The 15,577-nt window shown below is 32.2% G+C and overlaps 1 protein-coding gene and 2 long non-coding RNA genes across 16 annotated transcripts; 1 reads left to right on the top strand and 2 right to left on the bottom strand.

The window, feature by feature from the left end:
- Positions 1-305: 305 nt before the first annotated feature.
- LOC145970347 (uncharacterized) lies at positions 306-15,139 on the bottom strand. Of its 13 annotated transcripts, none has more exons than XM_083097044.1 (22): positions 15,006-15,105; positions 13,144-13,345; positions 12,815-12,954; positions 12,549-12,727; positions 11,539-11,697; positions 11,195-11,459; positions 10,968-11,095; positions 10,597-10,875; positions 10,133-10,257; positions 9,926-10,044; positions 9,725-9,855; positions 8,065-8,273; positions 7,735-7,874; positions 7,469-7,656; positions 6,949-7,122; positions 6,616-6,877; positions 6,399-6,529; positions 6,029-6,307; positions 5,565-5,689; positions 5,357-5,475; positions 5,156-5,286; positions 3,588-5,055 (listed from the first exon to the last, which is right to left on the bottom strand). In XM_083097044.1, exons 2-22 carry the CDS (start codon positions 13,215-13,217, stop codon positions 4,915-4,917), a joined length of 3,498 nt encoding a protein of 1,165 aa, XP_082953170.1. In that variant the 5' UTR covers positions 13,218-13,345; positions 15,006-15,105; the 3' UTR covers positions 3,588-4,914. The 13 variants fall into 13 exon arrangements, 11 of the variants coding, with proteins under 11 accessions (XP_082953161.1, XP_082953160.1, XP_082953171.1 ...); XM_083097036.1 differs by lacking the exon at positions 15,006-15,105 and adding an exon at positions 14,523-14,999 and having other exon boundaries at positions 13,144-13,498; XM_083097041.1 differs by lacking the exon at positions 15,006-15,105 and adding an exon at positions 14,714-14,999 and having other exon boundaries at positions 13,144-13,350.
- On the bottom strand, positions 700-2,969 carry LOC145970455 (uncharacterized). The gene is made up of 3 exons (XR_014438496.1): positions 2,457-2,969; positions 1,914-2,365; positions 700-1,803 (listed from the first exon to the last, which is right to left on the bottom strand). It is a non-coding gene; the product is annotated as an uncharacterized LOC145970455 (long non-coding RNA).
- On the top strand, positions 9,997-12,864 carry LOC145970450 (uncharacterized). Of its 2 annotated transcripts, none has more exons than XR_014438486.1 (3): positions 9,997-11,688; positions 12,495-12,561; positions 12,643-12,864. It is a non-coding gene; the product is annotated as an uncharacterized LOC145970450 (long non-coding RNA). The 2 variants fall into 2 exon arrangements; XR_014438487.1 differs by lacking the exon at positions 9,997-11,688 and adding an exon at positions 11,963-12,330.
- Positions 15,140-15,577: the final 438 nt, after the last annotated feature.

Raw genomic sequence — 15,577 nt, 5'->3', positions numbered from 1 at the left:
TTTTTTAGGTATCGAAAAAGTACTTCATTTTATAATACATTTTTTGTATTTAATTATATAGAAATAAAAAAATATTTTCTTGTACTTTATATGTATATATATTTGTATTATTATTCCTTATTAAACGATAAAAATAATATTTAGAAATACAAAAATACAATATATATTTAGACATTCTATTAATATTGAAAAATTATTGAAAACATGTTATATATAATATTTATAAAATAATAAAAATCAATTAAATTAATGTTAGAATTAATATTATTTTGATATTAATATTAAGTTATGTAGATGTTGATACTAATGTTATTTTATTATTGATTTAATTTTATGAGAAACATTATCAGAATGTTAAAACAACATTAATGCAATATTACTTGTAACAACATAGAAAATGTTATTTCAACATTACCGAAACCTCTAAATCGGTGTCAAAGTTTGTTCATAATGATGTTGCATACAATGTTAAAAACTACATACTTGACAACATTACTATGTTAGTGAATATCATTATAATAACGTTGTGGTAATAATTTTTTGCTTACTGGGTGGCAGGCCCCAGCACATATTCGTTTCAAAAACGTTTCACAAATGTTTCTTCGAAACGTTTTATAACCGACTCTTGAAAACGTTTCTGATTGGTTAAAATGTCCACTTGAAGAACGTTAAGAGATACGTTTCTTTTCTAATAAAAAAAAACGTTTAAAAAATGTTTAAAATACGTTTAAAATACATTTTTTTCTTTTATTCGTTAAACGTTTGTTTTTTTATGGAATTAATAAAATAATGCATTCATACACAATCTCTAAAAATGAATCAGTATATTATCACTGAAAACAGTAATCAGAATTATTGATATAGAGTTGTGGAATTGGGCCTAAATCCGACCACTCAAAAACGTCATTAAAAAAAAAAAAAAAACCATATTTGATAATTTCTGGGAAAATTTCTCTTTATCTTCAAAATTTTTCCCAAAGTTTTCCACGATCAAATCTATGTTTCCATCATCTATGGGCGTCACAAAAATATATTCAATCCACGTTTTTTCCGTTTCCTTTTGTTAGGTAAAAATATGGATGGATTTTTGCAACATGGTTCTTTCTTACGATAATATTAAAACAATGTTTTATGATAATATCAAATTTATTATTTAAAAGTTGAATGAGTTATATAAATATCTCAAGTGATAAATAAAATTAAATAAATTTATTAGAATTATTATAATGAAATAAAGGTCCGTTAGATAAAATCAATAAAAAATTAGTTAAAAGGCTACAAGGACCAACGCAATGGTGGAAATATGCAAAAATTAATAAAACGGTTATTACAATAAAATAACCATATGAAAATGTTTATTTAATTTGAACATGACAAACGCCGCGTTTCAATCCAATTCGGATCCTTTTCAATGTCGACTAACAAAGTGAATAATAAACATTAAGATAAAATTAAAATAAACGGTCATAGGAGAAATGTAAATAAGTTTCGGAACAACGCAAAGTCAAAAAATCGGAAGCAAATATATGTACAATAACGGAAAATTTAAACCGTCAATCACAAAAAAGGAAAGAACGCATCGCATTAACGTATCGCCACAGAAAACCCGAAAGCTCGTACCGCATACCACCAGTATACCGTTAAACACGAGATGATCCTCTCCAAAAACACCGGAAGGAAAACCCACATACAGGTCCATGACCATTTCCAAAAGAAAAAACAGTCAAAGATGCATAAATCGATGACCAGTTGGAAACTTGATGGTCCGAATATGTGCGAATAAAAGCTTAAAAATCTGACACTCTAAAAAAGAAAAACAAGACAGAGCAATAATTTAACAAACAATCCGGAAACTACTTAAGAGAATCCTTCATATAAAGCAAGAGTAAAGTTAATATGATAAAATCACATACCGGTCTCTAAATTTGAAAGTGATCTCAAATCAAAAAATCGAACACAAAGGGAGAGCAAGTTAAGCACAACTTCACGTTCCAATCAACAGAGCCGAACTGAGGCACATGGGGATCACATATAGCACAGAATAAGGGATTTTAATTTGTTATTGACTGTATATGCCAATCTTCTGTTCGCATAACTCTTGATGTTGGAAACAAAACCTCTTGGAAAACTTGAGGAAAAAGGAATGGTGAAGAGAGGAATAAGAGAGGAGGAGGATTGAGTGAGAGCAGTTTCGTTATTGTTCTTGTTCACGTCAGAGATTAAAAACTTTAATCTTTGAGAAATAGTGTGAAAAATAAATTTAATAGGATAACCATTGCCTAATAAAGTCGAAATAACAGAAGATTGGCATATACAGTCAATAACAAATTAAAATCCCTTATTAGACTGTACAAGGATCCGGTATCTAAATTCCACCACGTGAATGCCATTTATAAAATTAGTTGTTTAGACTGTGATGCTTCATATGTGGGACAAACTAAAAGGAAGTTACTGACCAGAATTAAAGAACATCGTTCTGATATCAATAAATCTTCTGGTTCTCTCTCAGTTGTGTCTCTTCATAGATTGAACGGACATGAGTTTGATTGGGAGAATGTTTCCATTTTGGAGGAGGAACCTAGATATAAAAAGAGGCTAATTGCTGAGATGTTACATATCTCTGGTCAGAACCATGGCCTTAACATTCAGAGCGATACCGAATTCTTGGATAAGATGTATTTGCCCATTATAAAAAAATGTTCGCAGTAATTATTTGAAATTTTTCCTTCGTTCTGTTTCTTTCCTTCTGTGACGTTTTGTTCCTCTCCTTCCTTTCCCTTCTCTCTCTCTCCCCCCCCTCTTTTTGATGTTTCGCGTTCTGTGCTATATGTGATCCCCATGTGCCTCAGTTCGGCTCTGTTGATTGGAACGTGAAGTTGTGCTTAACTTGCTCTCCCTTTGTGTTCGATTTTTTGATTTGAGATCACTTTCAAATTTAGAGACCGGTATGTGATTTTATCATATTAACTTTACTCTTGCTTTATATGAAGGATTCTCTTAAGTAGTTTCCGGATTGTTTGTTAAATTATTGCTCTGTCTTGTTTTTCTTTTTTAGAGTGTCAGATTTTTAAGCTTTTATTCGCACATATTCGGACCATCAAGTTTCCAACTGGTCATCGATTTATGCATCTTTGACTGTTTTTTCTTTTGGAAATGGTCATGGACCTGTATGTGGGTTTTCCTTCCGGTGTTTTTGGAGAGGATCATCTCGTGTTTAACGGTATACTGGTGGTATGCGGTACGAGCTTTCGGGTTTTCTGTGGCGATACGTTAATGCGATGCGTTCTTTCCTTTTTTGTGATTGACGGTTTAAATTTTCCGTTATTGTACATATATTTGCTTCCGATTTTTTGACTTTGCGTTGTTCCGAAACTTATTTACATTTCTCCTATGACCGTTTATTTTAATTTTATCTTAATGTTTATTATTCACTTTGTTAGTCGACATTGAAAAGGATCCGAATTGGATTGAAACGCGGCGTTTGTCATGTTCAAATTAAATAAACATTTTCATATGGTTATTTTATTGTAATAACCGTTTTATTAATTTTTGCATATTTCCACCATTGCGTTGGTCCTTGTAGCCTTTTAACTAATTTTTTATTAAATTTATTAGATATAATCCCATACAGCACAGAAGCTTGCATCAACATTGCTGCAATATTACAACATTGCACATAGCAGTGTAATGCTGCAGAAATATTGCAGAGACATTATTTTACTTTGGCAATGTTGCAGCAACATTTTAACATAGCGAAAATGTATAACATGTGTTTCTTTACTTGCCGCTATGTGGCGACACCAAACTTAACTAATTCGTATTCGAATTTTCATCTAAAGTGGATATAAGGCCTACAAAGGACTAATGTAGTAATTATATTTCTTGTCTTGTGTCAGTTAAATTTCTGATAAACTGACTTGATTTATTTAATATTCTGAATCCTAATAAGGGATCTAGATTATGAAACAAATAATTTGTTTAATAATCTAGATCCCTCGTTGGGATTCAGAATATTAAACAAATTTTTCTTCATTGAATCAGTAAATGGGAAATAATTCATTTATTGCACGTATTAAAATATTCTGGTACCGAGTGTATGTAAAATAATTGTATGTATAATTATTGAGATAAATATTTAATAAGACACATTTGATAAAAAACACTAATAGATATTTTTTTTCAAAGGCAATAAATGTTTTTTTTCCTATCTTTCTTAAACATTTCTTTATATTTTCAAAGGTTATTTATTAAATTTAAAACGGTCTGCATTTGCAATAGCAAAACGCGTTTTAATATTGCAAATACGTTGCACCGTAACATTACTACAATCTTACATTGTAATATTTCTGAGGGCGGACATTTCAACGTTGCTGCAAGCTTGCAGTAATGTTGCAGAAACATTTCGCAACTTCTATGCAATATTACAATGTTTCAATGTTAGGTCTATGCAACGTTTTTGCAATCTTTCGGTGCTGTATGGGATTACATATTGCATATTTATATTATGTAATGTTAAGCCTCCGCTACAATGACATTCGAGTGTATATACAATTCAGTCGTACAGTTGTATCGATAGATACAAGATGGTTATTTCCTTATTTCCACATTATTTTCGGTCGCACAGTCGCAGTCGCTCGAATAGGAATTGAACCTATTCAAACGATTGTGACTATGACTGTTTTGCAACCGAAATTATCACCTCAAGCGACCATCGATACAACTGTACGACTGAATTGTAGATACATTCGAGATTCATTTGTAGCGGAGGCTTTACACTATGGAATGGTAACTGCAATAAGGTTTACTTTATTATTGATGGATATGTTTTATTCTGTGGTGCATATAAAAAAATAAAAAAACAATCGACGATTTGGCTCAAAAGTTATGTCAAAAGAATTATGCTCTTTAAAAGAATTACATTTTGAAAGCATTTTCTTTAGCTGCTCTGCGCATAAAATTATTCTTTATATTTATATCTAACTTAATATAATCTTCCGATAGTATTATATCTGTCATGTGGCGCAAAGCGAATTGGAAACAAAACTCCTCAAGTTCCTAAAATTCACATGATATTCGATGATATATTATATACACATAAATAAATATATTCTAATTCATGAATTCCATAATTAATAGCGATTAATCCCGAACTTACCTTAGCATTGCATTCGATCGCTTTATTGTAGAAGAAAGCTACATTTGACACACTGATGGCTTTTTCTATTATTTGACTGCAATCCTTTATAAGATTGGTTTCACAATACATGTCGGCCAACTCCATAAGTTCTGTAAAAAAGTGTCATTGCAGTTTTTGAATTGTAAGTCAGTGATAGTTTACGTTAACAACTTCAATTACCTAACGCGTTCTCCGAAGGTAAATCGATTGTGCCGGTATATAAGTATTTTAAGAAGGCTTTATAAACGATGTAAGAAAATTTATCTGATACAGTGAACACTGGTGATGAATCCGATATACTGTCAAAAAATAATGTGTTGACATTATGTAATAACTAAACTTGTGAGAAATTCTCAATAAAAATACCAGTTTTCTTTTCTAAATTTACCTTTGAATATTCTTAGGCCAATCATGTTGAAACATCCTTTTGAAATAATCGCAACGAATCTTAAGGATAGCCTTGTGAATATAAATAGGTTGTCCTTCAACTTGTATGGTAAAATCGCTCGTTAACTGCCGAATACAAATTATTAAATAATTTAATAATATTAGATTAATATAAAAATTATTATAAATAATACGTAATTTTTCACTGTTAATGTTATAATTCAATATATGTTTGAAGTGAGTCCAGAAGTCTCAATCAAAACCATCAGTAATGATTGCAATTTATTTTTTCTATGTAGAAAAGTTTCCAAATTTTTTTTTATAAAACTACAAATCTCTGATATATAAATCTCTATATTCTTTTATACTAACGAAAACTAATATGAAAAAATATATATTATATATATTTAGTTTTATGCTGTATAATGCAAAAAAGTACATACAGAACAATAATAGGAAACATACCGGATCATCGAATGCTGCTCCTACAGATTCCAATATATTCAATTCTTCCTCAACATGCTTAAAATTATTTGTAAACACAGTCAATGGCTCCCACAATAATCTACAGCCACTGTACGCAATCGCGTCGTGAATCCTCGAAAACTTTGTGGGAAACGGGACGAAAATAGAATTGGAGCGAAAATTACCCCATACATAGATAATCCTATCATAGCCGACTGCAACGCTAAAATTACCAACAGCAGCGATATCCAAAACCTTTCCCATCTCGGGCACGTTCACCTGTCGATCGTGTCTTTCCTTATTATTTTGTTTCTTGACTCCCATCATGACAATTATTAAAAAGTTTTTTTATCAATAAATCATGTATTACCATAATCGGACAACATTCCAATACATTATTTCTCTTAACGCCGACTTGTCCGGACTTGTTATTGCCCCAGGCATAGATCTCGCCTTTATTGGTGAGTGCCAACGTATGATGAAATCCGCAGGTCACCTTAACTGAAACATCGATTTCCATCTCAACCATGAGGATATTCAATGCAATATTTTTAGAAATCAAATCTCAGAGATAAAAAAAAAATCACCTATTTTATCCGAAATATTCTTAATTTTGCGTGGGTGCATGTAATATTTTCGCGACTGAGCGGTTAAAATCCGGCCCTCAAAATTATTGCCCCAACCATATATTTTGTTTTCGTCAGTTATAACTATGTTGAATTTTAGACCACACGCGATATGGATAACATTTTTATTCTCCAAATCATGTTTCACCTGCCTCGGTACACTATCAAAAGTTATATTTCTCTTAATAATCTGCCAATAATCATTGTCTCCCCAAGAGTACACCTAAATTACAAACAATTGTTTAGTTTATAAGAATGACTATTATCGTTGTGATAGTTTAATCTTTTATTTACCTTTCCATCACTAGTCAGAGCGAGACAATGATACCAGCCGCATGTGATGTCCACGATACGTTTCTCGCTTAAGCCGGCGACTTGAATAAATGTGGATTCTTCAGGTATACTCATTGTCGGATACCGGTATACTTCATCGTCTTTTCTCTTTCCAGCGAGATCGCAGAAATAAACCTTTCAAAAATAGCATAACAGTAATACATTTTTTTATTTGATTTTTTTTAATATTTGCATATTGAAATAAATTATGGCCAAGTATCTGTACTTATAATCAAAACACTATTTATTAAATATATATTCTAATTAATTTATCTACTCATATTTCATTATGATTTCATACACATATATGTAAAAATTTTCATTTCCGCTTGTTGCCAAAGAAAGAAGAAAAGTTCACGATTTAGGGAGGATATAAAACCTCATATCAATTTTATCTTTGAAGCAAGTTAAAATTTATTTCCAGACACTCAGATATGCCATCAAGGCACATTCAAAGAATATAATAATATCTTTGATATACCTCTCCTTCTTCTGTAAGTGCCAGGATGAAAATCTCGCCGCGAACAAACTTTTTTATGTTTTTTCCATACAGTTCTTTTATTTTTTTTAGATAGATAGCAGTATGTATGCCATTAAGCATTGAATTAAATTCTAAAATGTAGACATTCTTATCCTTTGTCACAATTATAGCCCTCTCACCACGCCCATCTGTTTTAAAACATCAGGTATAAGTAGCAATATTACTTAGCAAAAAAGCCAATATGAGAAAAAAAAGGTAAATCTTACCAAATATCATAACCATGTGAATTTGTAGGATAAATTCCGGCTTTAGCAGCAAGAAGACCACCCAATTTTTGAGATTCATTGAAATTATCTTCTCTGCTAGAACGCATTGCAAGATTCTCTTGTCACATTTCTGCATCTTGCTGCAAATAGTTGATCACTTTCAATTTAGTTACTTACTCATTCACTTTGATTTGTATTAGTTGTATTTCATGTCATTGCAAGCTTCTTGTTTTCATCTATTTTCTCACCGGCATGCGATTATTTCGACATCGCTATCATTGAGTAGCATATATATAAAAAAGAAGAAATAAACAAAACTGTCAAACTTACTCCTCTTTATTGGTTGTTAAGTTTCTTTTCTGTACATCTTCCAGGGAGCAGAATTTTTTCGACGACATCGACACGATAGTATCGCGACTTTGTGTCGCTGCTTTTTGCATAAACTTAGCCTGCATGTTCATGTCTAACTTAATATCTTGCAATAATGCGTCAGCTGTCATGTGACGTAGAGCAAACTGAGAGCAGAACTCCTCGAGTTCCTAAGATTCACATGATATTCGACATGACATACATATATCGTATACATATAATTATATGATTTATATGATATAAAATAAATACATTCCCTGGCGAAAATAAGAAACTTTATAAAGCGTTAACAACCGTTGAGTGAAGGTTTTCTGAGAGTTTATATGCTTTTCAAACTTTGTAAGAGCACTTACATAACGCTGTTGGGTTTTGAATGCTTATCAAACGCTGCAGTGTTGCAATTTTTGTTCTACAAACTCTTTATACAGGGTTTAGCAAAAGTGTGGAAACCCCTTAATATTTCGAAAAACACGCATTTAAAAAAAAAATGTTTCATACAAAAGTTATAGGGTTTTATGTGGCGCATTACACAGCAACATTATTATGACCTCGAATAGCGTTGTCAAGGTTATGTGAAGGTCACCTCCAACTTTTTAAATGGGACACCCTATATGCTTTTGCATATTCTTGTAGCTTATCTCGAGAGCTTTCCAAAACACTATAATTAAGTTAGTTTTCATTAAGTACTTTCCGAGTTATGAGGCTTCAAATCATTTCTTAATTTTACATAAACCATAAAATATCTTGTAAAATATTCATTTTTCGATTATCTTACCTTAATACTTTTATGTACAAAATAATGAGAGGAATCAATTAGTGTAAAGAAAACACACAGTTGTTTTTAAGAAAAAATATGTAATTGTTAATTGTAAATTACATATTTTTTCTTAAAAACAACCGTTTTTTCTTTACACCAATTGATTCCTCTCATTATTTTGTACATAAAAGTATTAAGGTAAGATAATCGAAAAGTGAATATTTTACAAGATATTTTATGGTTTTTGTAAAATTAAGAAATGATCTCAAGCCTCATAACTCGGAAAGTACTTAATGAAAACTAACTTAATTATAGTGTTTTGGAAAGCTCTCGAGATAAGCTACAAGAATATGCAAAAGCATATAGGGTGTCCCATTTAAAAAGTTGGAGGTGACCTTCACATAACCTTGACAACGCTATTCGAGGTCATAATAATGTTGCTGTGTAATGCGCCACATAAAACCCTATAACTTTTGTATGAAACATTTTTTTTTAAATGCGTATTTTTCGAAATATTAAGGGGTTTCCATACTTTTGCTAAACCCTGTATAATGTTACATGAAAGTTTTGCAATGCTGAGGTAACATTTTTCAGAGTACGTTCAGTAAACGTTGATACATCTTCGTGTACAGAGTTTACTCAGACTTTTCAAACGTTTACGATTACGCTATAACGTACAAACGTCTTTTAAACGCTGCAGTGTTGCAATTTTTGTTCTACAAACTCTTTACTAATCGTTTTTAAACTCTCGACGAACTTCCACAAACGTTCATGTAAACGCCAAACAAACGTCTCATTTTTGCCAGGGTTGCAATTAATGAATTCCAACATCAATAGCGATTAACCCTGAACTGTAATACTTACTTTAGCATTGTATTTGATCGCTTTATTGTAGAAGAATGCCACATTTAATACAGTGATGTCTTGTTGTATTATTTGACTGCAATCTTTTATAAGATTGGTTTCACAATACATGTCGGCCAATTCCAGAAGTTCTGTGAAAAAATGTCATTGCAGTTTTTGAATTAGTAAGTTAGTGATAGTTTACGTTACAACTTCAATTACCTAACGCGTTCTCCGAAGGTAAATCGATTGTGCCGGTATATAAGTATTTTAAGAAGGCTTTATATACGATGTAAGAAAATTTATCTGATACAGTGAACACTGGTGATGAATCCGATATACTGTCAAAAAATAATGTGTTGACATTATGTAATAACTAAACTTGTGAGAAATTCTCAATAAAAATATCAGTTTTTTTTTTAAATTTACCTTTGAATATTTTCAGCCCAATCATGTTGAAACATCTTTTTGAAATAATCGCAACGAATCTTAAGGATAGCCTTGTGAACATAAATAGGTTGTCCTTCAACTTGTATGGTAAAATCGCTCGTTAACTGCAGAATACAAATTATTAAATAATTTAATAATATCAGATTAATATAAAAATTATTATAAATAATACGTAATTTTTCACTGTTAATGTTATAATTCAATATATGTTTGAAGTGAGTCCAGAAGTCTCCATCAAAACCATCAGTAATGATTGCAATTTATTTTTTCTATGTAGAAAAGTTTCCAAATTTTTTTTTATAAAACTACAAATCTCTGATATATAAATCTCTATATTCTTTTATACTAACGAAAACTAATATGAAAAAATATATATTATATATATTTAGTTTTATGCTGTATAATGCAAAAAAGTACATACAGAACAATAATAGAAAACATACCGGATTATCAAATGCTGCTCCTACAGATTCCAATATATTCAATACTTCTTTAACATACTTGTAATTATTTGTAAACACAGTCAATGGCTTGGACAAGAATCTGTATTGACTGTTCGCAATCACGTCGTGGATCCTCGAAAACTTTGTGGGAAACGGGACGAAAATAAATTCGTAATGAAAATTACCCCATACATAGATAATCCTATCATAGCCGACTGCAACGCTCAAATCACCAAGAGCAGCGATATCCAAAACCTTTCCCATCGCGGGCACGTTCACCTGTCGATCGTATCTTTCCTTATTATTTTGTTTCTCGTCTCACTCATTATGGCAATTATTAAAAAGTTTGTTGTCAATAATCCATGAGTTACCATAATTGGACCAGAATGTTTAATTTCTTTATTAACGCCGATTTGTCCGGAATTGTTATTGCCCCAGGCATAGATCTCGCCTTTATTGGTGAGTGCCAACGTATGATGAAATCCGCAGGTCACCTTAACTGAAACATCGATTTCCATCTCAACCATAATATAAACCATAAGGATGTTCGATAATGCAACACTCTTAAAGATCAAATCTCAGACATAAAAAAAATTACCTATTTTATCCGAGATTGTGATAATTTCGCGTGGGTACATGTAATATTTTTGCGACGGATCGATTGAAATCTGGTCCATTAAATTATTGCCCCAACCATATATTTTGTTTTCGTCAGTTACAACTATGTTGAATTGTAGACCACACGCGATATGGATAACATTCTTATTCTCCAATTCATGTTTCACTCGCCTCGGCATACTATCAAAAGAATCTAATTCTCCCTCATAAAACCGCTTGTAATTATTTTCTCCCCAAGCATACACCTAAATTACAAACAATTGTTTAGTTTATAAGAATGACTATTATCGTTATCATTGTGACAGTTTATAATCTTTCGCTTACTTTTTCATCGCTGGTCAGAGCAAGATAATGATACATGCCGCATGCGATGTCCACGACACGTTTCTTTCTTAAGTCGGCGACTCGAGTAGGTGTCAACATGACAGGCATATGCGGTGTCTTAAGGAATGTTTTGCGTCTTCGGGATTGCCAGTAATAAACCTTTCAAAGATAGTATAGTTACAATATATTTTTTTATCTCATTTTTGAATCTTATTTTATATTTAGAATGTTACATGAAAGTATCTACAGATTTGTCAAAAGATTAATGATATTATTTCATGTTTGATATTTTGATACATTTTTAAAATATCATGCTACTATAGTTTCACATGTAAAAATTTTTATTTCCACTTGTCCCCTAAGAAATATTCACGATTTAAGCGGCGTCTACAATGAGATTTTAAGGAGACTTAAGGCGTAAGACTTAAGTCTCCTTAAAATCTCATTGTAGACGCCGCTTTCCCTGGCAAAAATGAGACGTTTGTTTGGCGTTTACATGAACGTTTGTGGAAGTTCGTCGAGAGTTTAAAAACGATTAGTAAAGAGTTTGTAGAACAAAAATTGCAACACTGCAGCGTTTAAAAGACGTTTGTACGTTATAGCGTAAACGTAAACGTTTGAAAAGTCTGAGTAAACTCTGTACACGAAGATGTATCAACGTTTACTGAACGTACTCTGAAAAATGTTACCTCAGCATTGCAAAACTTTCATGTAACATTATATAAAGAGTTTGTAGAACAAAAATTGCAACACTGCAGCGTTTGATAAGCATTCAAAACCCAACAGCGTTATGTAAGTGCTCTTACAAAGTTTGAAAAGCATATAAACTCTCAGAAAACCCTCACTCAACGGTTGTTAATGCTTTATAAAGTTTCTTATTTTTGCCAGGGTTAGGGAAGACATAAAACTTCCTAATATAAATCTTATCTTTCAAGCAAGTTAAAATTTGTTTCCAGAAACTCAAATGTATTATCAAGGCACATTCAAGGAATATGAAGTGTTTGGTATACCTCTCCCTCTTCTGTAAGTGCCAGGAAGAAAAAATTGCCGTTAGCAAAGGTTTTTATGTTTTTTCCACATAATTTTTTTATTTTTTTGGGGTAGATAGCAGTATGTAAATGATTCTTCTCTGAATAATATAAGCTGTAGACATTCTTGTCCTTCATCACAATTATACTCCCATGGCTATCTATTTCAAAATGACACGGCGTAAGTAACAATATCACATAGCAATAAAAAAAATAATATGGAAGGAAGAAGAAATGATAAATCTTACCATATACTAGAAACATGTGAATTTGTGAAATAAATTCCGGCTTTAACAAATGGAAAAGCATCCAATTTTTAAGATCCATTGGAGTTATCTTCTCTGCTAGAACGCATTGCAAGATTCTGTTCTCATATTCCTGCATCTCGCTGCAAATAGTTGATCACTTTAACTTTAGATACCTACTCATTCACTTTAATTTGTATTAGTTATATTTCATATCATCCTAAGCTTCTCGTTTTCATCTATTTTCTTACCATATGCGATTATTTTGATATTGCTATCATCGAGTAACAATTTATATAAAAAAGAAAAAAAAACAAGACTGTCAAACTTACTCCTCTTTATTAATTGTTAAATTTCTCTTCTCTACATCTTCCAGGGTACATAACTTTTTCGGCGACATCGACATGATAGTAACGCGACTTTGTGTCGGTGTAATTTTTGACCAGCAATTGAGAAATCTTTATACTTTTTCTTCTTATTTTTCTCTCACAGTAAATCGAAACGCTCTTATTACTATCCTCTGATGCTCTTATACTATTCTTTTAGAAAGATCAAATTAAAATGCACTCATACGATAATGTAAGGGTGCGTTCCGTTTCATGCGTGAAACGCATGAGTGTCTAGCGTACAGTATATGAAGTGCAGTGCAGAGCCCGTTCCATTTCTTCATGTATGGATCATTCGCCTCTAGTAACGGAACAGATTTCATGCAATTCATGCAATATGGATGACGGTTTAAAATTTATTAAATCGCAATTAATTGCGATGATATCTGTTCATCTTCTTTTATAATAAAAGAAGAAGACTCATGTTTCTCAAGTAGCAGTGATGAAAGTGAATTTTCAAGTGATAAGAAACTGATATATCAACTTTATATGCCATTCTCATAATGAAAAACACAAGAGGAGAGAATATTCTTTGTGAAAAATTAACTAATATTAAATTAATATTAATATATTTAATTAATTAAATATATTAATATTTACTCAAGCTGTACAGGTTGTCCCATTATATATTTTTAATGTCCCATCCCAAGTAACTTTTTTATTTTTGATTGTAGAAGAAAATGTTTTAGACAAAAGTTGTATGGTTTCAAGGAAGAGAAATTAATTGGTGTAAAAAAAACAGTTGTTTTTAAGAAAAAATATGTAATTTGCAATTAACAATTACATATTTTTTCTTAAATATAACTAAACGTTTTTTACATACCAATTGATTCCTCACATTATTTTGTGCATAAAAGTATTAAGGTAAGATAATCGAAAAATGAATATTTCACTAGATATTTTACGGTTTATGTAAAATTAAAAAATTATTTCAAGCCTCATAACTCGAAAAGCACTCAAGGAAAAAATACTTTATTGAAGTGTTTTGAAAAGCTCTCGAGGCAAGCTATAAGAATATGCAGTGAAAAATAGGGGTTTCCGCTTAAGAATTTGAAGATGATCTTCATGTAACCTTCAAAAAATTATCCAAAGTCAAATAATTGTCACCATCTTATGTCCCTCTTCAAACCATACAACTTTTGTCTAAAACATTTTCTTCTACAATCAAAAATAAAAAAGTTACTTGGGATGGGACATTAAAATGGGACACCCTGTATAATAAAATCTACGTAAAGCTAATTGACAAATCAATCAATCCTAACCTATAATAATTAAATTTCGCGCTAATATTTATTAAATGCATGAAATTATATGAAGTGCCTCACCTCGCGAGGTACATGAGGCACTCCATGCGGTCTCATGTATCAGAAGAAGCGAGGCAATACAGTTAAGAATAGGTTGGACCATGCATGCAGCATGTGCACATGAAGAGAAACGGAACGAACTTCCATGCTTCTATGCGCATGCATGAAACGGAACGCACCCTAAGATGATTGTGGGATTATGAAATGGTTACCACGCCGTCAGGAAATGAACGAGCGGAATGTCTGAGGATCGAGATATCAGGTTTACAAATAAATGACCTAGAACATACCGAGACGAGAACCGTATATTGTCCAAGTACACAACAACATCGGAACAAATGCCGGATACGTAAGACCAAACTTCCGATGGCCTCAAGTCGAATTCGCAGCAAATAATTACAATACCGCCCGAGAAAAATGACCACGACCATAAGATATAGGACTCAATGCGAAATGAGCCACCACGTGTATATAACAATGAACGGATACTTGCGAGGTACTTACGTTAACAGCACGACGGAAGAATGGTGACTGCTTGCTGGCCTGTAGTCATGATAGCTCATCTCGGGTCGCGCCAAAACTATGCAGCTAATCGCCTTGTGCGACATCAAACTAATGGCCATCACACATGAAATTCCATAAGCACGTAAGATGTAAACGTAAGGAAATCGACCAATCACGGTCAAGTATTAGCCCCTCCAAGGGGTCAAAACTCGACCGTGATTGGTCGATTTCCTTACGCTTATGTCTTACGTGCTTATGGAATTTCATGTGCGAAAGCCTTAAGGCCCATTCTACAATGAGTCATTAATCGTTAGTCGTAAGCAAATTGACCAATTACACTCGATTATTTCGAAAATAATCGACTGTGATTGATCAATTTGCTTAAGACTGACGACTAATGACTCATTGTAGAATGGCTCTAAAGCCAGGTCTACATTGGTCGTATCCATAGACCTTACAGATATGGACTGGCGATACATATCAGACTGTGTCCGGAGGAGGTTAGAGAGAGAAACATACTTTTTGGTACTTCTCTTTCTACAAGTGTCCGTACAAGTGTGCGGACACTTGTA

Source organism: Camponotus vicinus, unplaced genomic scaffold (assembly GCF_025532165.1).
Source record: "Camponotus vicinus isolate PSW18456_S1 unplaced genomic scaffold, iyCamVici1.0 SCAF_4, whole genome shotgun sequence".
Classification (NCBI taxonomy): domain Eukaryota; kingdom Metazoa; phylum Arthropoda; class Insecta; order Hymenoptera; family Formicidae; genus Camponotus; species Camponotus vicinus.
The sequence above is the reverse complement of the archived record's forward strand: the minus strand, read 5'-3'. Positions and strand labels throughout refer to the sequence as shown.